This window comes from Xenopus laevis, chromosome 3L, assembly GCF_017654675.1.
Source record: "Xenopus laevis strain J_2021 chromosome 3L, Xenopus_laevis_v10.1, whole genome shotgun sequence".
In the NCBI taxonomy this organism is placed as follows: Eukaryota; Metazoa; Chordata; class Amphibia; order Anura; family Pipidae; genus Xenopus; species Xenopus laevis.
Window position 1 is genome coordinate 18,568,884 of NC_054375.1, and position 18,336 is coordinate 18,587,219.

At 46.0% G+C, this 18,336-nt stretch overlaps 1 protein-coding gene across 1 annotated transcript in view; it reads left to right on the top strand.

Annotated features, from left to right (window-relative positions):
* The first annotated feature begins 894 nt into the window (after positions 1-894).
* The window catches only part of LOC108710767 (ubiquitin-like domain-containing CTD phosphatase 1), a 39,104-nt gene continuing 21,662 nt past the window's right edge, over positions 895-18,336 (top strand). Inside the window, exons 1-3 of the mRNA XM_041585544.1 lie at positions 895-903; positions 987-1,116; positions 9,474-9,562. Of these exons, the coding sequence (XP_041441478.1) occupies positions 895-903; positions 987-1,116; positions 9,474-9,562 (228 nt within the window). The remainder of the gene's footprint in view (positions 904-986; positions 1,117-9,473; positions 9,563-18,336) is intronic.

An 18,336-nucleotide genomic window follows, 5' to 3' on the forward strand; every position in this document is an offset into this window, starting at 1 on the left:
CCTGCCTCATGGTCTAAATCCATGCCGCCATCTTTGGCCTGGCTCAGCTTGTCGTGAGCTACACGTGTAGGCTGGGGCAGTGTCTGCGAGGGGGCCCCACATGGAGAGCTGGAGGCCGAGGATTGGCTCGTATTCTAAACCTCCATATCGTTCCCAACCCTACGCACCTGGTCTTTGGTCATAAATGCTTGCTGGGTGGGAGTCCACGCAGGGTGACCGGTGGGGGAGTTTGCGGCCATCAAAGTCGTCTCCCCCTTCCCTAGACTTGCGAGGCTTGTCGCCGGCTGGCAATCTGTGAAGCGATGCTGCACGCTTGTGTGAGCTTTTGGGTGCCTTGTATGGACTAGCGTGTTCCGGATCCGAGTCCGCGCCGCCATCTTGGGTCCGCCGGTGCAATATTAGGTGCCGCAGATTTGTGGAGAAATGGCGTCAAAGTACCTGTCGGCTCTAGGTTCTTCTTTTTCCCCATTTCCAGAGGGTGCAGCTGCGGGATTCCCCGATCGTTTGTGTGCCAGAAACTGCTAATATTCGGGGATTTAAGGCCTCTTACTGCGGAGCGACGTAAAACATCGTCCTCACTCGGTCATGTTGCGCATGCGCCCCCCCATTACAAAGTATCTTATTTGCACCTGTTAGCTGTTCTGTGGTCTCTGCTAAAAGCCAATTAAGTTAGAAACTTTGTTTCTTTTTCTGGCTGTTCAGTGCAGAGAAAATAGGGATTTTCCAGTACAAATGAGGGACTGCAGGTTGAGCTGTCAAAAAAAAGGGACTGTCCCTCCGAAAAAGGGACAGTTGGGAAGTATGGCCCCACTGGGGCACCCCTATGAACCAGGAGCCACACATATTCTGCCCAAGCTCCTACCCTAGCCCTCACTGGCAGGCAAACATAGGATAATGTTTCTAGTAGAACCATAAAAAACAGTGCCAACCAACTAGTCATAGACTCCTAAGCAACCAGCTCCTAATGACCTTGTCTCTGATTATAGTGGGGCGGCCAGTTGTTCCCTCTGTCCACCCTGTCAGAGGAAGACACAGTGCTGGACCTCGAGCATTTCCTGAAGAGCCTTACCGGGGTCCTGCCTGAGAGCATGAAACTGCTGGGCCTCAAATATAGGGGTGGATGGCAGTCCCGGACTGGCAATCTGTGGGTTCTGGCAAATGCCAGAGGGGCTGATATACCTATAAGGTCCCACAGAAAGTCAGTATTTGGTGGACTGGTGGGAACTGATTGGGCCCATGTGTACCTGAAATGCCAGGGCCTATTTTAATTCTCAGTCCGGACCTGGTGGGTAGGGAGATAAGGAGAGATCATTACTGTCTTCTCTGCTAACTGCGATATAATGAGATGATTTATCAAGGTGGCAATCTCAGGTTCTGCAATCTCTGGGGGGGGGGGGCAAGGCCAGGAGGTATAGGGGCTACATAATGCCTTAGACATTTTGGTGGCCAGCAGATTTTTGCCCCAGAATTGTCTGAAATTGAGGAAAGTCACCGGAAAATTTGAGAATGCTTAAGGGATGGGAGACTGGGGTACAGGGCCTAAAATCTGGTAATTCCCGACTTCTACACAAGTCAATCCCATTGCATGCTGGGTATTGTAGTCTTACATTAAACTTGGCAAATTGTTAAACAAAAACTACATTATCCAACATGCATTGGGAGACATAGGATTCGCACATTAGCGGAAGAAAAAACTTTGGCTGGTTTTCAAAGTATAAACCAGCCAAAGTACAAACCCGCCTGGGCGTTAAATTAGTAGCCCAATTTGGCTGGAAAACCACCAACCTGGCAACTCTGGAGACAAGATGAATAGGAGAGGGGCCTGAATAGAAAGGTTACAATGACATTGTAACCTAACAGAGCAGTCATATTATTGCTGCTGACCACAATTTGTAAGCACAAGAGGAAGCCAAACCATTAGTGGTTGTTGAAATCACTAAAAAACTTTTGGTACATGGGGCGTGGCCTAACTGCCGATGTAGAGAGACGCGCCTACTCGGAGCTCTGGTGCAGTTGCTCCGTCACAGTCGATCCTGTGCCCCCATGGTTCTACTAGAAACCTGTGGGTGCCCGAGTGCCCCCAGATGCCACTAGATGGGAGGCGTTAAGAAAACAGCCGAAGCAACGACCAGCAAGCTGGATAAATATGTGCGGCATCCGAACCAAGATGGCGCTCGCTTGTGCAGGGCTGACCCGCTACCTCCACCCCCTCCTGATCCGGCCGGACCTGAGCCTCCTCAGCAACCAGAACCGACACTTCAGGAGGTCCTGCAGGCGATTCGGGATACGCGGACAGCAGTGGAGGTAAAGATTGATACTAGGGTGGAGGAGGTGAAGATTGATCTGGCACTACTCCGCCAAGATCTCCAAAACTTGAGAGAGCGCACAGCGGAGTCGGAGCGCCGGATTTCGGATCTAGAGGACGCTACCAGAGAGGTCCCACGTGCAATCGCAGATCTTCAGAACCAGCTGAAACTTTGTAAGACACGGGCTGATGACCACGAGGGGAGGCAGAGACGCAATAATATACGCGTTGTCGGCATACCCGAAAAACAGGAGGGTGCCACTCCTGAACTGTACCTGGAAAACCTCCTCAGGGACCACCTGGGGGCTGCCCAACTATCTCAGATGTTCCTGGTTGAACGGGCCCATCGTATTCCGTCGCGGCAACCTCCCCCGGGGGCTCCCCCGCGCACCATGATTGCCAAAATCCTTAATTACAGGGATCGAGATGCCATCTTGCGCACCAAGGAAGACCTGCACGTCGGAGATGCCAAGATTATGATCTATCCAGATTATACCATGGAAGTCCAGCGGCAAAGAGCCAAGTATGCTGAGGTCCGGAGGAAGCTCAGAGAAAAAGGCATTCTCTACTCTACAATTTTCCCAGCCAAGCTGAGAGTGGTGGACGGCAACAACACCAGATTTTTTGTGACGCCACAGGAGGCCATGGACTGGCTGGAACGGCGATAAGGCCCTCCTGCATCCTGCCCACCCCTTGAGGTGTACCTACCCTTGGGGGTTTCTGTCCACTCTTCAGATGCGGACTTGTGGCCTTGGGTCCGTGAGTATATACCCTCCTTCCATGGTGTACCAAGCTGTGTTCCTATTTACTGACTACCACTCATGTTTTCAACGGAAAGTCTCCCATTGTTACCAGCTGTTTTATGTGGGGACACTCACCAAAACCCGGAGGACTGGGGGCACGTGCTTATGTTGAGTGTTTTGTTTAACTACATAGTGTTTATGCTATAGTCGCCATGTCCCTGGCGATGGCTATTAGGGTTTTGTTAGGGGTCAAGGCCCACCCCAGTTTACAGGGTGGGCAGGGCGGGCTAGGGTGTTGTGGGACTTCCCCAGGTTTTTCCCCCTTTCGCCCCCACTCCCTTCTTTACTCGTACAGCAGCGAGGTTTTGACATACAGTAGAATTTTTCTATTTGATTATGGCTAAGGTTACTTTGGTTTCATGGAATATCAGAGGCCTTAATGATAAAATTAAGAGGGCACTCCTATTCAATGCATTGAAACAATCGTCCCCGGCGATTGTATGCCTCCAGGAAACCCACTTAACAGGCCAAAAAGTCCTAGCGCTGAAAAGGGCGTAGGTTGCTCAGGCGTACCACGCTACCTTTTCCACTCATGCGAGAGGGGTCTCCATTCTAGTCAAGAAAGGCCTTCATTTTTTGCTTCATCACATTCATGTGGACCACTATGGTAGATATCTTATCATGCACTGTACTATCTACTCCTTTGAATTTATATTGGTCAATCTATATGTACCCCCTCCCTTCACAACGGAACTAATGGATACGGTAATGCAGAAGGTGGCGGCTCTTCCATTGGTCCCCCAGTGCTGGGTGGGTGATTTCAATAGTGGCATGACTCCTGTGTTAGATAGGCTTAATTCAGCGGATACCAAACCAACTAAATTGAAGGCCTGGATGGACTCAATGGGGCTTCACACCAAACTCTTTCGAGAATAGATATGGCCCTGATGTCCTCCGAGATGGCTAACAAAATCGGGCACATTCAGTATGGTGCCAGGTCCATTTCCGACCATTCTCCTTTAATTATCACTATACAACCCTATGCAAGGTCCGGGGATAGAAGGTGGAGGCTCAGCCCTCTGTGGCTGACACAGAAAGAGGTGGCAGATAAAGTTTGCGAGACGGCAGAAACATATTGGGCTGAAAACCAGGGCTCAGCCTCCCCTTCTATGCTATGGGATGCGTTTAAGGCGGTCTCGAGACGTACCCTGATTCAATCCATAAGTAGAGTGAGGACTGAGGCCAAACGGGAGGTTCAGCAGGCATCTTGGGAGTTGGAGGTGGCGGAATTAGCGTATATTGAGGCCCCCTCCCCTGACCTACATAACGGCTTACTACAGGCCCACACTAAACTGCAATGTAAAATGACAGCTATTACCCAGAAAAAGCTACTATATGCCTCCCAAAGGGGGTTTGAGCAAGGAGACAAGTCAGGCAAACTGTTAGCCTATCTATCCAGAGTTACTAATCCACAAACAATCATCCATAGGGTAATATCTGCTACCGGGCATCCGATTACGGATCCGCGTGAAATAGCAGACATATTTGCTGAGTACTTTACCAATCTATATTGTTCCCAGGTGTCTTATACTGAGGCCCAGCTAACAGAATTTCTATGGATATTCCCCTGCCTACATTGCTTGACAGTCCCATTACACCAGGTGAAATCCGTGAAGCTATTGCCTCTATGACTCCAGCCAAGGCCCCGGGTCCAGACGGGTTACCCCTGGAGTGGTACCGAACCTTGGGGGAGAAAACACCGGCCACACTCTGTGAAATTTTGAATCAGGCCAACCAAGCCAGTAAACTCCCGCCCTCCTTTGCTAATGCACTCATTGTTTTGATCCATAAGGGAAGGGAAAGATCCAGAGCAATGCGGTTCATACCGTCCCATCTCCTTAATAAATGTAGACGCCAAAATTCTGGCAAAGGTGCTGGCGGTCAGATTGCAACAGGTTATTACTCAGTTGATTGAACCTGACCAGACCGGTTTTATGCCCAAGAGGTCCACAGATGTTAATTTAAGACGGCTTTATTATAACTTGCAGGTCCCTCATGACAACCTGGGATCCAGGGTGGTAGTTTCCTTAGACTCCGAAAAAGCGTTTGATTCTATTGAATGGCCATACTTATGGGCAGTATTGGAGTCCTTTGGTTTTGGTAAACAATTTATTAAGTGGATCAAGTTGCTATACAGTCATCCCACAGCTCAGGTCTTAGTGAATGGCTTTATCACTCGGTCCTTTCCTCTTGGCAGGGGGACGCGCCAGGGCTGCCCCTTGTCGCCCCTCCTGTTTGCTTTGGCGATAGAGCCACTGGCCACTCAATTTCGTATTTCCACTAACCTCACTGGTCTGAAGTATGGCCGGATAGAGGAAAGGATCTCACTCTATGCGGACGATGTTCTAATTTATTTGGCGGACCCTGGTCCCTCTCTAACGGAAGTGTTAAACATCTTTGCCCGATTTACAATATATGCTGGCCTCCGCATCAATTGGACTAAATCTGTGATATTTCCACTGGACCCGGATTTAGACCCCCAGCTAGCGGCTGATTCCCGCCTTAAGTGGGTTGATTCCTTTAAATATTTGGGGATCACCATCCATCTGGATCCAAAACAATTTGTACCCTTGAACATTTCTCCCATTAATCATCAACTGACCACAGTATTACAGGCTTGGGGCAATCTCCCTTTAACGCTCTGGGGCAGGATCAATATTGTGAAGATGGTCTATCTACCCAAGTACTTATATCTCTTTCATAACTCCCCAACGGTTATACCCAAACAAACTTGTAAGGCCATACAGGCTCTGATTACCCCTTTTCTTTGGTGTAATAAAGCCCCTAGAATCTCGTCACTCAAGCTAATGGCCACGTCTATGAATGGAGGATTGAATCTCCCTAGTTTTCACGACTACTATATAGCTAGCCAACTTAGTTATATTAACTGGTGGTTAACGCAAGATTTGAGTAATCCTAATGTACCTCTACAAGCCCGTCTAGTGGGATCCCTAGAAGCCCTTAGTAATTATATCCTCAGGAAACCAAGGGACTCGCCTACACTACCCCCTTGCATGGTAGCCCCTCATGCGGCTTGGTTAGTTGCTCTGAGAACATTCAAAACGCCATCCCCTATCCTGTCCCCAAGGCTGCCTCTCTGGAGGAATTCACACCTCCAGCACTTCCTTCCATCAGAGGCCATGTGGTTCTGGGCCCAGAACAATGTCAAATACCTGGGTGGTTGTTAATGGGACATTCTCTACTTGGAGTAAGGTTCTTAGTGGGGTCCCCCAGGGCTCAGTATTGGGTCCACTTTTATTTAACTTGTTCATTAATGACTTAGGGGAGGGTGTTGTAAGTAATGTATCAGTGTTTGCAGATGACACAAAATTATCCAGCCCAATTAATTCCATCCAGGATGTGGCATCCTTGCAACATGATCTTGACAAACTGGCAATCTGGGCAGCTAAGTGGCAAATGAGATTCAATGTTGATAAATGTAAAGTCATGCACCTGGGATGTAAAAATATCCAAGCCACTTATGCCCTTAATGGGACTGCACTAGGCAAATCCATTATGGAAAAGGACCTTGGAGTCCTTGTAGATGATAAACTTGGCTGAAGCAAGCAATGCCAGTCAGCAGCATCAAGGGCAAATAAGGTCTTGAGCTGTATTAAAAGGGGCATAGAGTCACGGGAGGAGGGGGTCATTCTTCCACTGTATAGAGCACTTGTAAGGCCCCATGTAGAATATGCCGTACAGTTTTGGTCTCCATCACTCAAACAGGACATTATTGTATTAGAGAGGGTACAGAGAAGGGCAACTAAGCTGGTAAAAGGTATTGAAAATCTTAGCTATGAGGAAAGACTGGCCAAATTGGAGATGTTCACGCTGGAGAAGAGGCGCTTAAGGGGTGATATCATGACTATGTATAAATATATAAGGGGATCATATAATAATCTCTCTAATGCTTTATTTACCAGTAGGTCTTTCCAGCTGACACGAGGTCACCCATTCCGATTAGAAGAAAAGAGGTTCCGCCTAAATATTCGGAAGGGGTTTTTTACAGTGAGAGCTGTGAAGATGTGGAATTCTCTCCCTGAATCAGTTGTACAGGCTGATACATTAGATAGCTTTAAGAAGGGGTTGGATGGCTTTTTAGCAAGAAAGGGAATACAGGGTTATGGGAAATAGCTCATAGTCCAAGTTGATCCAGGGACTAGTCCGATTGCCATTTTGGAGTCAGGAAGGAATTTTTCCCCCTCTAAGGAAAATTGAAGAGGCTTCAGATGGGTTTTTTTTGCCTTCCTCTGGATCAACTGGCAGATAGGTAGTTAATAAAAACAAAAACAAAAAAAAAAAAGGTTGAACTCGATGGACATGTGTCTTTTTTTCAACCTTACTTACTATGTTACCTGGGGGACATTGTGAGTAATTGGAGGTTCATGGATATGGTTCCGTTGAGAGATCAGATGGGCGTTCCAGACCTTCCTATGTACTGTTATTTGCAGCTAAGACACATGTTTAGGGCACAATTCGGGTCTGGGGAGTTGGTATTGGGGGATTCCCCCCTTCTGGTCCAACTGAGGAAGGAGGACCCAGTTAAAATGGTTTCCCGGCTCTATGCCTGTCTGCAATCCTCCAAATCCCCCCCGTTCCGCTGCCTTTTCAGTCAGTGGCGGGCTGATATCCCCAGTTTGACTGAAGAGCACTGGGAGGAAGTAACGGATAGGCTTTACCAGTTCCTAATAAGCACCAGGGACAGACTTATTCAGTACAAATTCTTAATGAGGATTTACTTGACCCCTAATAGACTTCATCAAATGGGGAAAATACCTCTTCCACTGTGTAAAAGGTGTGGAGATAATGATGGCTCTCTCTGGCATATGATATGGACGTGCCCTATAATAGCTAGATACTGGGCTAAGGTGGTAGGCTATATTGTTGATACACTGCAGTTACCCCCTCTAAAGAAACCAGAAATATGCCTCCTGGGTCTGTTAGATGATATGATACCAGCCAATAAAACCAGGGTTCTGGTGAGGACATTGCTATTTTATGCTAAAAAGGTAATTATACTGCATTGGATGGCCCCTGCTCCTCCCAAGAAAGCGATCTGGTTTGCTCATGTTAATAAGATGCTGCCTCTAATAAAGTTGACCTACGAGGCTAGAGGGCAACCTGACAAATTTGATAGGATATGGGGTGTCTGGATGGAGACACATATGTTAACTTTGCCATAACTGTGTGGTACATATATTGCTGTGCTTTGACTGTGTTCAGAATGTGAAGTTACGACTGCTGCTGTAATATTATTTTATTTTATTGCTTTGTTTTATCTGTTCCCCCTTCCCTTCCTTTCTGTATCCCCTCCCCTTTTTGAAAATTTCAATAAAAAGAACACCTGTTAAAAAAAAAAAAAAACTTTTGGTACGATGCCGAAAGTGATATTCTGAGACAGTTTGCAATTTTTGTTTTATTATTGTTGGGTGTTGAGTTATTTAGCTTTGTATTCATCAGTTCTCCAGTTTCCATTCAGCAGTCTGGTTGCTAGGGTCCGAATTACCTTAGCAACCATGCACTGATTTAAATAAGAGACTGGAATATAACTAAAGCTCTAATAAACTCTTTCTGCATCTTGTCCCCTCTGTTCCCCACAGACCATTGCTACCATTTTTTTGGGTAATTCTTTTTCCCTGATGATTCGGTTAACATCAGGCTTGTGGATGTGGGCAAAAGTTCCTATGGGCTTAAGACAAATGTAAATAAAATGTCCCAGCCTCTCAGGAGATTTGCCCAAAGATCTGATTAGAAAAAGGTCAGTCCCCTTCACAGAGGGGATCCACAGGAGGGAAGCAGAGGGTTTATTCCACTTTGAACTTGGTAAAAGTTGAAACTGTCACAATGATTTTAAAGCATACTTGTAGCTGTTGTTCAGCAGCATCAGAAATAGACATAGAAAGCAACTGTTCAATAAAACCTTTTCCCTGGTACTCCATGGTCTATGGTGGCCCTATATATATACGTGGATTCACCAAATAGAATTTTGCCTGCCATGTCTATAACCGGTTCATGTTATTGATGATAAAGGTATTAGATATATTTTATACAACACCACAACAACTGTATGCCTTCCTTTTTACAAATGCCATAATACTGTTCCTATCTTGACTGACACACAGTGCTGGTAGGCGGGATTCCCATTGGACACTCTTCTGGCCTGTAATAACAGCCAAGTTGTGCATTAGGGGGTCCCATAAATGTACTAGTATGCAAACCCCCAGAGACAGTAATTTGCATCCCATTTGAAGTATAGCTGACCCAATAGCTGTAATATGCTGTTGAATTTTAAGAGATACCTACAATGTAAACAGAACGTAGTAAATACATATATGCGCTAACACATATATTTATCTTTAATACAGGTAAACCAGCAGAAAATCTGAAACTGGGTGTACTTAAGCTTAAACCAAAAACCAAGATTACGATGATGGGAGCATGGGAGGAAAGTTTGGTAAAATATTTATTTTTATATATATAATGCATACGGGATGCACAACCTTGAGTCAAATAGAAAACCTGGGTGCTAATCCAATCAGAAATAGAATAAAAATGCAAAAACCGCAGCACTCCAAGAAGTTTAACACAGATATATGTGAAACAAAAAATAGGTTTATTTAAATAGATTGTTTCAGGTCCGAATTGGAACTTTCATCATCTTCCCTGATGAAAGTTCCAATTTGAAATAAAAAAAATAGGTTTAAATAAACCTATTTTTTGTTTTTGTTAAAGAGGTAGTATAGAGGAGGCATATATACCAATTGTTTTTTAACCCTTTACCTGCCAAGCACCTAGCTACTACATACTTGCAGGAAAATGCTCAAACTTCCAAGCACATAGTACCTACATTCATAGCAGTAAAGAGTTTCTCTCTGCATTTGACAATGGTGTGAGTCAGATGTTCTCCTTCCAAGGGTGCGTATTTTGCAGCAGCCAAATTGTTAACCGCGAAATTTTATATTGCATGCTTGGGTATGCCTGTAAGGAGCGCTCGCTGGCGTGTCCTGTCCAAGATGGCAGCGCACAGGGGGAACCACTTGGCTATCTGACGCCAGCACGTCAATCTGGACGCAGCGTCATGACGCCTGCGTCAAACATCATGGCGCCAGCATCAAAATGTGCAGGGTCGAACAACAACTTTATTGTTATTGAACTCCTGATCTTGAATTCGGCCTGTATCCTGAGTAAGAACCTGCCTGAATTAACCTTTTCCCTGGATTGACTTCGGCCCCTGACAATACTTATGCATATTTGATATCAAACTGTTCCGTAGACCTTTGACATTCATATTTAGAGTGGTTTACCTAAAATGCATGCAGAGTACATGTTTTGCATCAGTCAAATTAACCATCACATTTAATATGCATCATTTTAATTAAAGTGTCCCTCCATGCCACGTACTTTGTATTGCTATGCATATTGACCATCAAACTGTTCAGTAGACCTCTGACGTTCATATTTACTTTTGTATGTAAAAAACTAGGCTTGATAAATGCAGTAAATTGCAATGTTTTTAGGAGATTTTCAAAAAATGCCATCAAAGCCGCAAATTTTAGTAAAGTTTCCCATAGTCACCCATGGTCAGCATTCACCAATGGGTTAACATCCCCGTGGGCTAGCGGACAGGACCTCCCCCAATAAAGGTTACACTTCCCTTCTCCCCTCAGTCTTTTTTGTCCGGGCCGGTGGATAGTGTTATCTTATAGGAAGAAGACTATCTATGGAACAGGAGGGTAAATGCCTAAAAAAGCTCCCCTTTCAGGGGTTAGCAGGGTCGAGTTTACCTGGAGCAAGATCTCTCCTCCTGCTTGCGGGTCAGGTGATTTCTGTGAGCAGAGGGACAGTGTTCTGTCTCACGGCAATCCTCCCTGTGAATGGGTTAGGAGAAGCCGGTATGCAGGGATGTGCGCGCTGGAGAGAAGACACGGAAGACTTGCATAGCAGCATGCTGGCGGTGGAAGTGACGTCAGCGTGCAGGTTCCCGGCAGCCATCTTGGTAATGGAGAGCCGCATAGCCGGGGAAGACAGGAAGTAATGGCGGAAGTGGCCGGGCGGCCATTTTGGATAAGGGAAGGCATCGCAAGTTTGAATGGACGATGCTGCGCCAAAACTAAAGCAAAAGTAGCGCTTATACAGGCGCAAGGTTGCGTAAGGCCCTTACACTCTGGGGTGAAAGTTTATGGGGGCAGAGTTCAGCCTCAACTATTTAAAGAGACCACACTTCCTGTGAGTGCCATTTTGCCACGCAGTGTATGCTGAGCAGTAAGAGCACTTGTTACAGGTATGTGATGTTTTATGTGAGTTATCAGCTGGAAAACCCCTTTTTAAAAAGGAAAGTTGCTGAATTATGTTACTCTCTTTACCTAGTTCAACTATGGAACCTGGTATGATGGGGAAAACCTCTCAACCCAGAGGGAAAAGGTGAGGTTTTAAGAGAGTGGAATAATTATGCAGGACAGCAGGCTTGATTTTAATACATTGTTATTTATGTTAAGCCTTCCTGCCTCAGATGGAAGAAAAGAAAAGTCACCTAAAAAGCCTTCAGTTTCTGCAGAAGCACGTCAAGAACTTGGTACTTCTATGTCGCAGGAAAATCAGATGTTTGCGGAATCCTTGGCTTCAGTGATAAAACAAGCAGTTATTCAAGGATTCCAGGAAGTATCGAGTGCCAAAAAGAGGCCTAGACATTCGAGACAGATGGAATCATTGTCTGATGTCACAAAAGGAGATTTGTCAGAAGATCCCGAAGCTTTTTCGCAGGTGGGATCAGAGGAAGGAGAAGTGGGGTCAGAGGAGGAATCCACTTTTGATATTGCTGTTATTGATCCACTGATAAATGCAGTCAGACAAACCCTGACCTTTCCTACGGAAGCGGCAAAAGTCTCTTCAGCAGATAAGCTATTTCCCTCTTCAAGGAGAAAGGCGGTAGGGTTTCCTGTACATTCTTCCATCAAGGAGATTATCATGACAGAATGGAAGAAGACAGAAAAGAGAGCCCAAACAGCTGGGAAATTCAATAAGAAATACCCTTTGAGGAACAAGAGTCGAAGTTTTGGGAGTCACCACCAAAAGTAGATGCAGCCATAGTCAGATTGGCCAAAAAGACGAACCTTCCAGTGGATGATGGGGCATTATTTCAAGAGCCAATGGAAAAGAAAATAGAGTTTAATCTGAGAAAGGCATTTGGAGCAGCAGGGGCAGCCTGTATGCCAGCGGTCGCAATAACATCAGTGTCTAGAGCATTAAAAGTATGGCTGTCTGAGCTTGGTGATGCAATTTCATCTAATGTAAAAAGACCAAAGCTATTGGAAATGCTATCAGATTGTAAGATGGCGACAGAGTTTATGTCGGAAGCTTCAATTGATCTCGTGCATTTGTCGGCTAGATCCATGGCCTTATCAGTGGCAGCTAGGAGAGCACTATGGTTAAAATCTTGGGCAGCAGATACTGCATCCAAATCTAACCTATGCCAGCTACCGTTCGAAGGGGAAATGTTGTTCGGTGAAAAGCTGGATGCTATTATAAAGAAAATATCTGGAGGCAAGAGTGTTTTTCTTCCACAAGAAAATCCAGCTAAGAAAGGCCATTATGAACCCAGCTATGGGAAAGCTAGGGATAAAACATTTAAAAGCTCCAGACAATATAAGCCGGGGCGAGAATATTCTAGACAAACCTCGTGGAGATCAGGACGTCAAAACTCTAGGGGGACGTCAAGAAGATCAAGTGGTTTTTCCTCAGCCCCTTCTACTTCCAATCAGCAATGAAGGTAGCAGGGCCCAGAACATGGTAGGAGGCAGATTAGCCAAGTTCGCACATGTCTGGGCCAGAACCATTCTAGATGCCTGGGTACAAGGAGTGATAGAGACAGGATGTCGACTGGAATTCAAGTCTGTACCCAGGAAAGATTTTTTCATTGAGTCTGTGTTCAAGGTAAGAAACGAAAATGCAGAGGTGGTACAAGAATACTTGAACCAACTATTCGAGTCAAGGGCGATAGAACTAGTTCCTCCAGAGGAGAAATTCAAGGGCCTTTACTCAAGACTTTTTCTGATAAAGAAGGCATCAGGAACATAAAGACCGGTGCTCGATATGAGAAGAGTGAACAAGTTCTTGCGAGCCAGAAAATTCAAGATGGAGTCTCTAGCCTCCATTATGCAAGCTGTGTCTGTGGGGGATTGGCTGACAAGCATAGACCTGAGAGATGCTTATTTTCATATACCAGTGGCAAGCATGCACAGAAAGTTTATGAGATTTGCAGTAGGGGATCTGCATGTGCAGTTCAGGTGCCTACCATTTGGTCTATCCCAGTCTCCAAGAGTTTTTACGAAGGTGCTAGTGACACTTATAGCAGAACTGAGGAAAGAAGGTTTGGCAGTGTATCACTATTTAGACGATATCCTGGTGGTGGCAAACTCAAGATCCGAAGCCAAGACACATACTTACAGAGTGAAAGAATTTCTTCTAGCCCATGGATGGATAGTAAACAAAGAAAAAAGCAATCTAAACCCCAAACAAATTCTTCAATATCTGGGGGCCCTTTTTCAGACAGATCGAAATCTAGTCAGTATGCCAGTGGAAAGACAAAGAAAGGTGATAGAGCTGATAGAAACATTCAAAAAGCAGAAGAGGGTCTCAGTACAACAATGTTTAAAAGTGTTGGGAACCATGTCGGCAACCTGTCAAATAGTCAGTTGTCAAGATGGCACACAAGGCCCTTGCAGAATTTTCTGCTAAGGAAGGTGAGACATCCTCACTTACATTTACAAAAGAAGGTAGAGGTGCCACAAAAGGTAAAAACAAGTTTAACCTGGTGGTGCAGTCGGCAGAACCTGGCAATAGGAGTTCCCTTAGAAGAGCCAGAGTGGGTGATGGTAACCACCGATGCATCAAGTGTGGGGTGGGGAGCCCACATAGGCTAAAGGTATGTGCAAGGCACCTGGAGAGGAGAAAATGTTTCATCAAACATTCTGGAATTAAGAGCCATAAAGCAATCTCTTTTTTCTTTTGCACACCTGTTAAAAGACAAACAAGTAAAGATTGTAACCGACAACACCACGGCAGTGGCATATGTAGTGAAACAAGGGGGCACCAGAAGCATGTCACTGATGGAAGAAGTAGAACCCTTATTCCAATGGGCAGAAGGTTGGCTGGAAGGGTTAACGGCGATTCACCTTCCAGGCAGAGAAAATCTAAAAGCAGACTTTCTCAGCAGAACGGTGATAGACCCAGGGGAATGGAGCTTACACAAAAACATTTTCAAGAAAATTGTAAGAAGGTGGGGGCAGCCAAGGATAGATGTCATGGCATCCCCACAGAACAAGAAATGTCGCCAATTCTATTCAAGATTCCCTTGCAAAGGGACTTATGCAGTGGATGGCCTGAGCCAAAGTTGGTAGGGGAACTTAATCTATGTTTTCCCACCATTTCCATTAATTTGGAGGATATTGAAAAAGATAAGGAGAGAGAAAGTAGAGGCAATCGCAATAATTCCCTATTGGCCCAGGAGGCCTTGGTTTCCTCTTTTCCAGAAGTTGGCAATAGAGGAGCCAATGATAATTCCGAACTTCCCAGGATGGTTGTCGCAGGGAGCAATCCAGATACAAGAGCATAATCATTTATCTTTGATGGCCTGGCGGTTGAGAGGGAAAGATTGAGGAGCCTCTCGCTTACAGATGAAGTTATAAATCTGTTGTTGAAATCGAGGAAAAGTAATACTTCTTCTCAATATTACAAAGTGTGGGGAAAGTTTGCGGAGTTTGTCACAGGAAAAGGAGAAGATCCTTTGTTTCCATCTTCCGCAATGGTTGTAAGTTTTTTATTCTCAGATTATGGGAAAAATCTGCAATCAAGTACGTTCAGAGGCCAAATATCGGCAATCTCAGCCCTGACTGGTAATACGTGGGCAGAAGATCCACTAGTAAAGAGATTCTTTAATGCCCTAATAAGGGTAAAACCAATAAAGAAAAGTTTTATTCCTCCATGGAATCTTCCTTTTGTCTTGAAAGTGTTAACGAAAGCACCTTTCGAGCCATTGCAAAAGTCCTCATTATGGAACATGACTTTAAAAGTAGTTCTGCTAGTGGCGATAACCTCGGCTTGCAGAGTAGGGGAAATGTCCGCTTTAGCAGCCTCGGAGCCACATACAGTGGTATTTGAAGACAAGGTGGTGTTAAGACCTGCATTTGGGTTCTTACCTAAAGTCGTTTCGAAGTTTCACTCCTTTTGTCCAGATCCTAAGTCAGAAGAAGAAGTAGTATGGCATACTTTGGATTTAGTAAGAGCCATTAAAATCTATTTGGAAAGGATGAAGACATGGAGAAGATCAGATAAACTGTTTATAATTCCTAACGGTTCAAGAAAAGGTCAAGCTCCGACTAAGAGAACCATCAGTTCCTGGATTGTTGCAGCCATCGCTAAGGCTTACAATGTGGCAGGCAGGAAGGTTCCCAAAGGGTTGAAGGCTCACTCTACCAGGGCGTTGGCGAGTTCCTGGGCGACAGAGGCTGGGGTGTCGCCAGACAACATCTGTAAATCGGCAAGGTGGTCTTCAATCAATACATTTGTGAAGCATTATAAATTAGATGTGTTGGCCTCCCAAGAAGCAGCATTTGGGAGAAAAGTGTTGCAATCTGTATTACACTATGTTGATTAAAAATTTCTGTTATGCAATCGTTCCCGCCCCTCATTTTAGCTTAGGTAATTCCCATTGGTGAATACTGACCATGGGTGACTATGGGAAAACAGGAAATTGTTTATACATACCGTAATTTCTGTGTCCTGGTCACTCTCCATGGCAGCATTCACCAGGGAGTTTCCCACCCTCATTGAGGACAAGCTTTATAATTAGACTGAAGGGAGAAGGGAAGTGTAACCTTTTGAACTATTGGGGGAGGTCCTGTCCGCTGGCCCACGGGGATGTTAACCCATTGGTGAATGCTGCCATGGAGAATGACCAGGAAACAGAAATTACCATATGTATAAACAATTTCCTGTTTTTGCAGTTTGACAATTGTACTTTCCAAAAAGATATATTTCTCTGCCCTCTCCGGGGGACACAGGAGACAGTAGGGGTAAAGCTCCTCCCTCCAGGAGGCAGGACACTTGAGGTAATCAAAATGGGCATGCCCTGGTAGCTTTACCCTCTGGCACTAGCCTTACCTCATCAGTTTAATTGTCCTGGGGACACTCTTGGTCTCTAGAGAGACCCAACGCAAGGAAAGTGTCGGTCAGCAGATAGTGCTAACACCTGGGGTGAAACCACAGGCTTTTGCCCAGCGTTATAGAGGTTAGCCCCCTACGCGGGAAGGACCCACCGGGGTTTCCACAACTGCCTTATATGGGCAACAACCACCCAGAGGAATTCCTGACCCCATAGGGGGCAGAGGCTCTGGCCGGTGGAGAGTCCAGCGAGCAGCAGGTACAGCCTTCTCTCCAGCGTGGCTCGAACTATAGCAGGAGTCCCGCATTCTCCTGACCAGGTGACATTGCAGAAGGTAGGACAGTGGGACCCCTCACTAGGGAGAGGGCAAAGTCCCCACAACAGCTCCCGCGCAGATTACTTATCTTGCATGCTTCACATGCCATTCCAAGCTTCCAGTGGGACAAACTGACCCACTCGGTTTGTTGTTCCCAAATGGAAGGGGGGTCTGCTCCACACCCAGCTAGCTCCCCGGGAATTGAACCAGAAGTCTCTTCCCAGGGGGTCTCCCTAGGCACAGCACCAGGAACTTCCATGGATACTGAAGCACCCCGATGGGCAATCCAGCTCTCCCAGTCTCTTGCCTCCCTGCAAAGTATTCCAACCTTAGCTGATACACTGGGGAAAGCTTAGCCAAGTTGGGAGATGCCCCCGCCAGTAAACGCAAACGCGGGCCCTCCAAAAGAGGGGAGACCCCCTTCCCCCGCAGGCGTCCTCACCCGAGAGATCCTATCAGTCTGCATCAGAAGGGGAATTGCTATCTTACGATGAACAGTCTAGTGATAATGAGAACGAAGACAAGGATCAAGGGCTCTCACCATGACATAGAGTGCATTATCAGAGCAGTCACAGAGACTCTAAAGATTGATCCTCCCGAAGGCCAACAAGTCATATCCATTTCCCAAGGAAGTGGTGGAGAAGTGGAGTACTCCACCTGTGGTGGATGCACCTGTATCCAGACTTTCTAAATCAACTACACTTCCTGTCACTGACGCAGTGGACTTCAAAGACCCCACAGATAAATGTCTGGAGGGAGGACTAAAGGCGATTTTTTTCGGCGGCAGGCTCTGCACTCAGACCCACCTTAGCCGCAGCCAGGATCGGAGCTTCTAGATATTGCACACAAGTGGTCAGAGGCCAACTCATCATGGATACTGCCCAACTTTTGGTTAGAACGTCGTCCCTAGCAGTAGCAGCTCGGAGATACCTGTGGCTAAAGCACTGCTCAGCAGACCTTAGTTCCAAGAAGTCTCTTACATCACATCCCTTCAAGGGCCATAAACTATTTGGCAAAGAACTGGAAAAGATAATCTCCCAGGCAACAGGTGGAAAGAGCACTTTCCTTCTCCAATCAAAGTCATGTTCCTCATATACTACCAGAAGAGGCAGAAGAGGCAGAACAGGATTTTTTCGTAGCTCAAACAATAAAGCACAGAGACAGGGAAACTCTCCCCGTCGTTCCAGCTGTCCCCCAGACACACTGACAAGAACAGATCTAACTGGAGATCAACCAAGCCCCCCAACAAACCCCTGGCAGACAACCTCAGCCTGACGGGGCACCCACTCCGGAAGCACAAGAGCCCATCGGGGGGAGGCTTCTGCGTTTTTGGGAGGTATGGCTCCAACCACTCTTCAGACTCTTGGGTAAATGAGATAGTCACCAAAGGATATAACCTAAACTTCCTTCCTACCCACCCAGGAAGTTCCTCATGTTAAGAGTACCTGTACTGGATATCAAGGCTCGGGCCTTCATGGATTGCATCTCCGAACTCCAAAGGGAGGGAGTAATCAAGAGAGATTCTTCAGGTTTCTACTCCAATCTCTTGATAGTCCCAAAGAAAGAAGGAACTTTCCGACCTATCCTGGATCTCAAGGGATTGAACAAATTCATCAAGTCAGTCCGCTTCAAGACGCTTCGCTCAGTCATTCAAGGGGATGGAACCGGACCAGTTCCTCATGTCCATGGACATGAAGGACGCATATTTACATGTCCCAATATGGCCACCCCACCACAAATATCTCAGATTCGC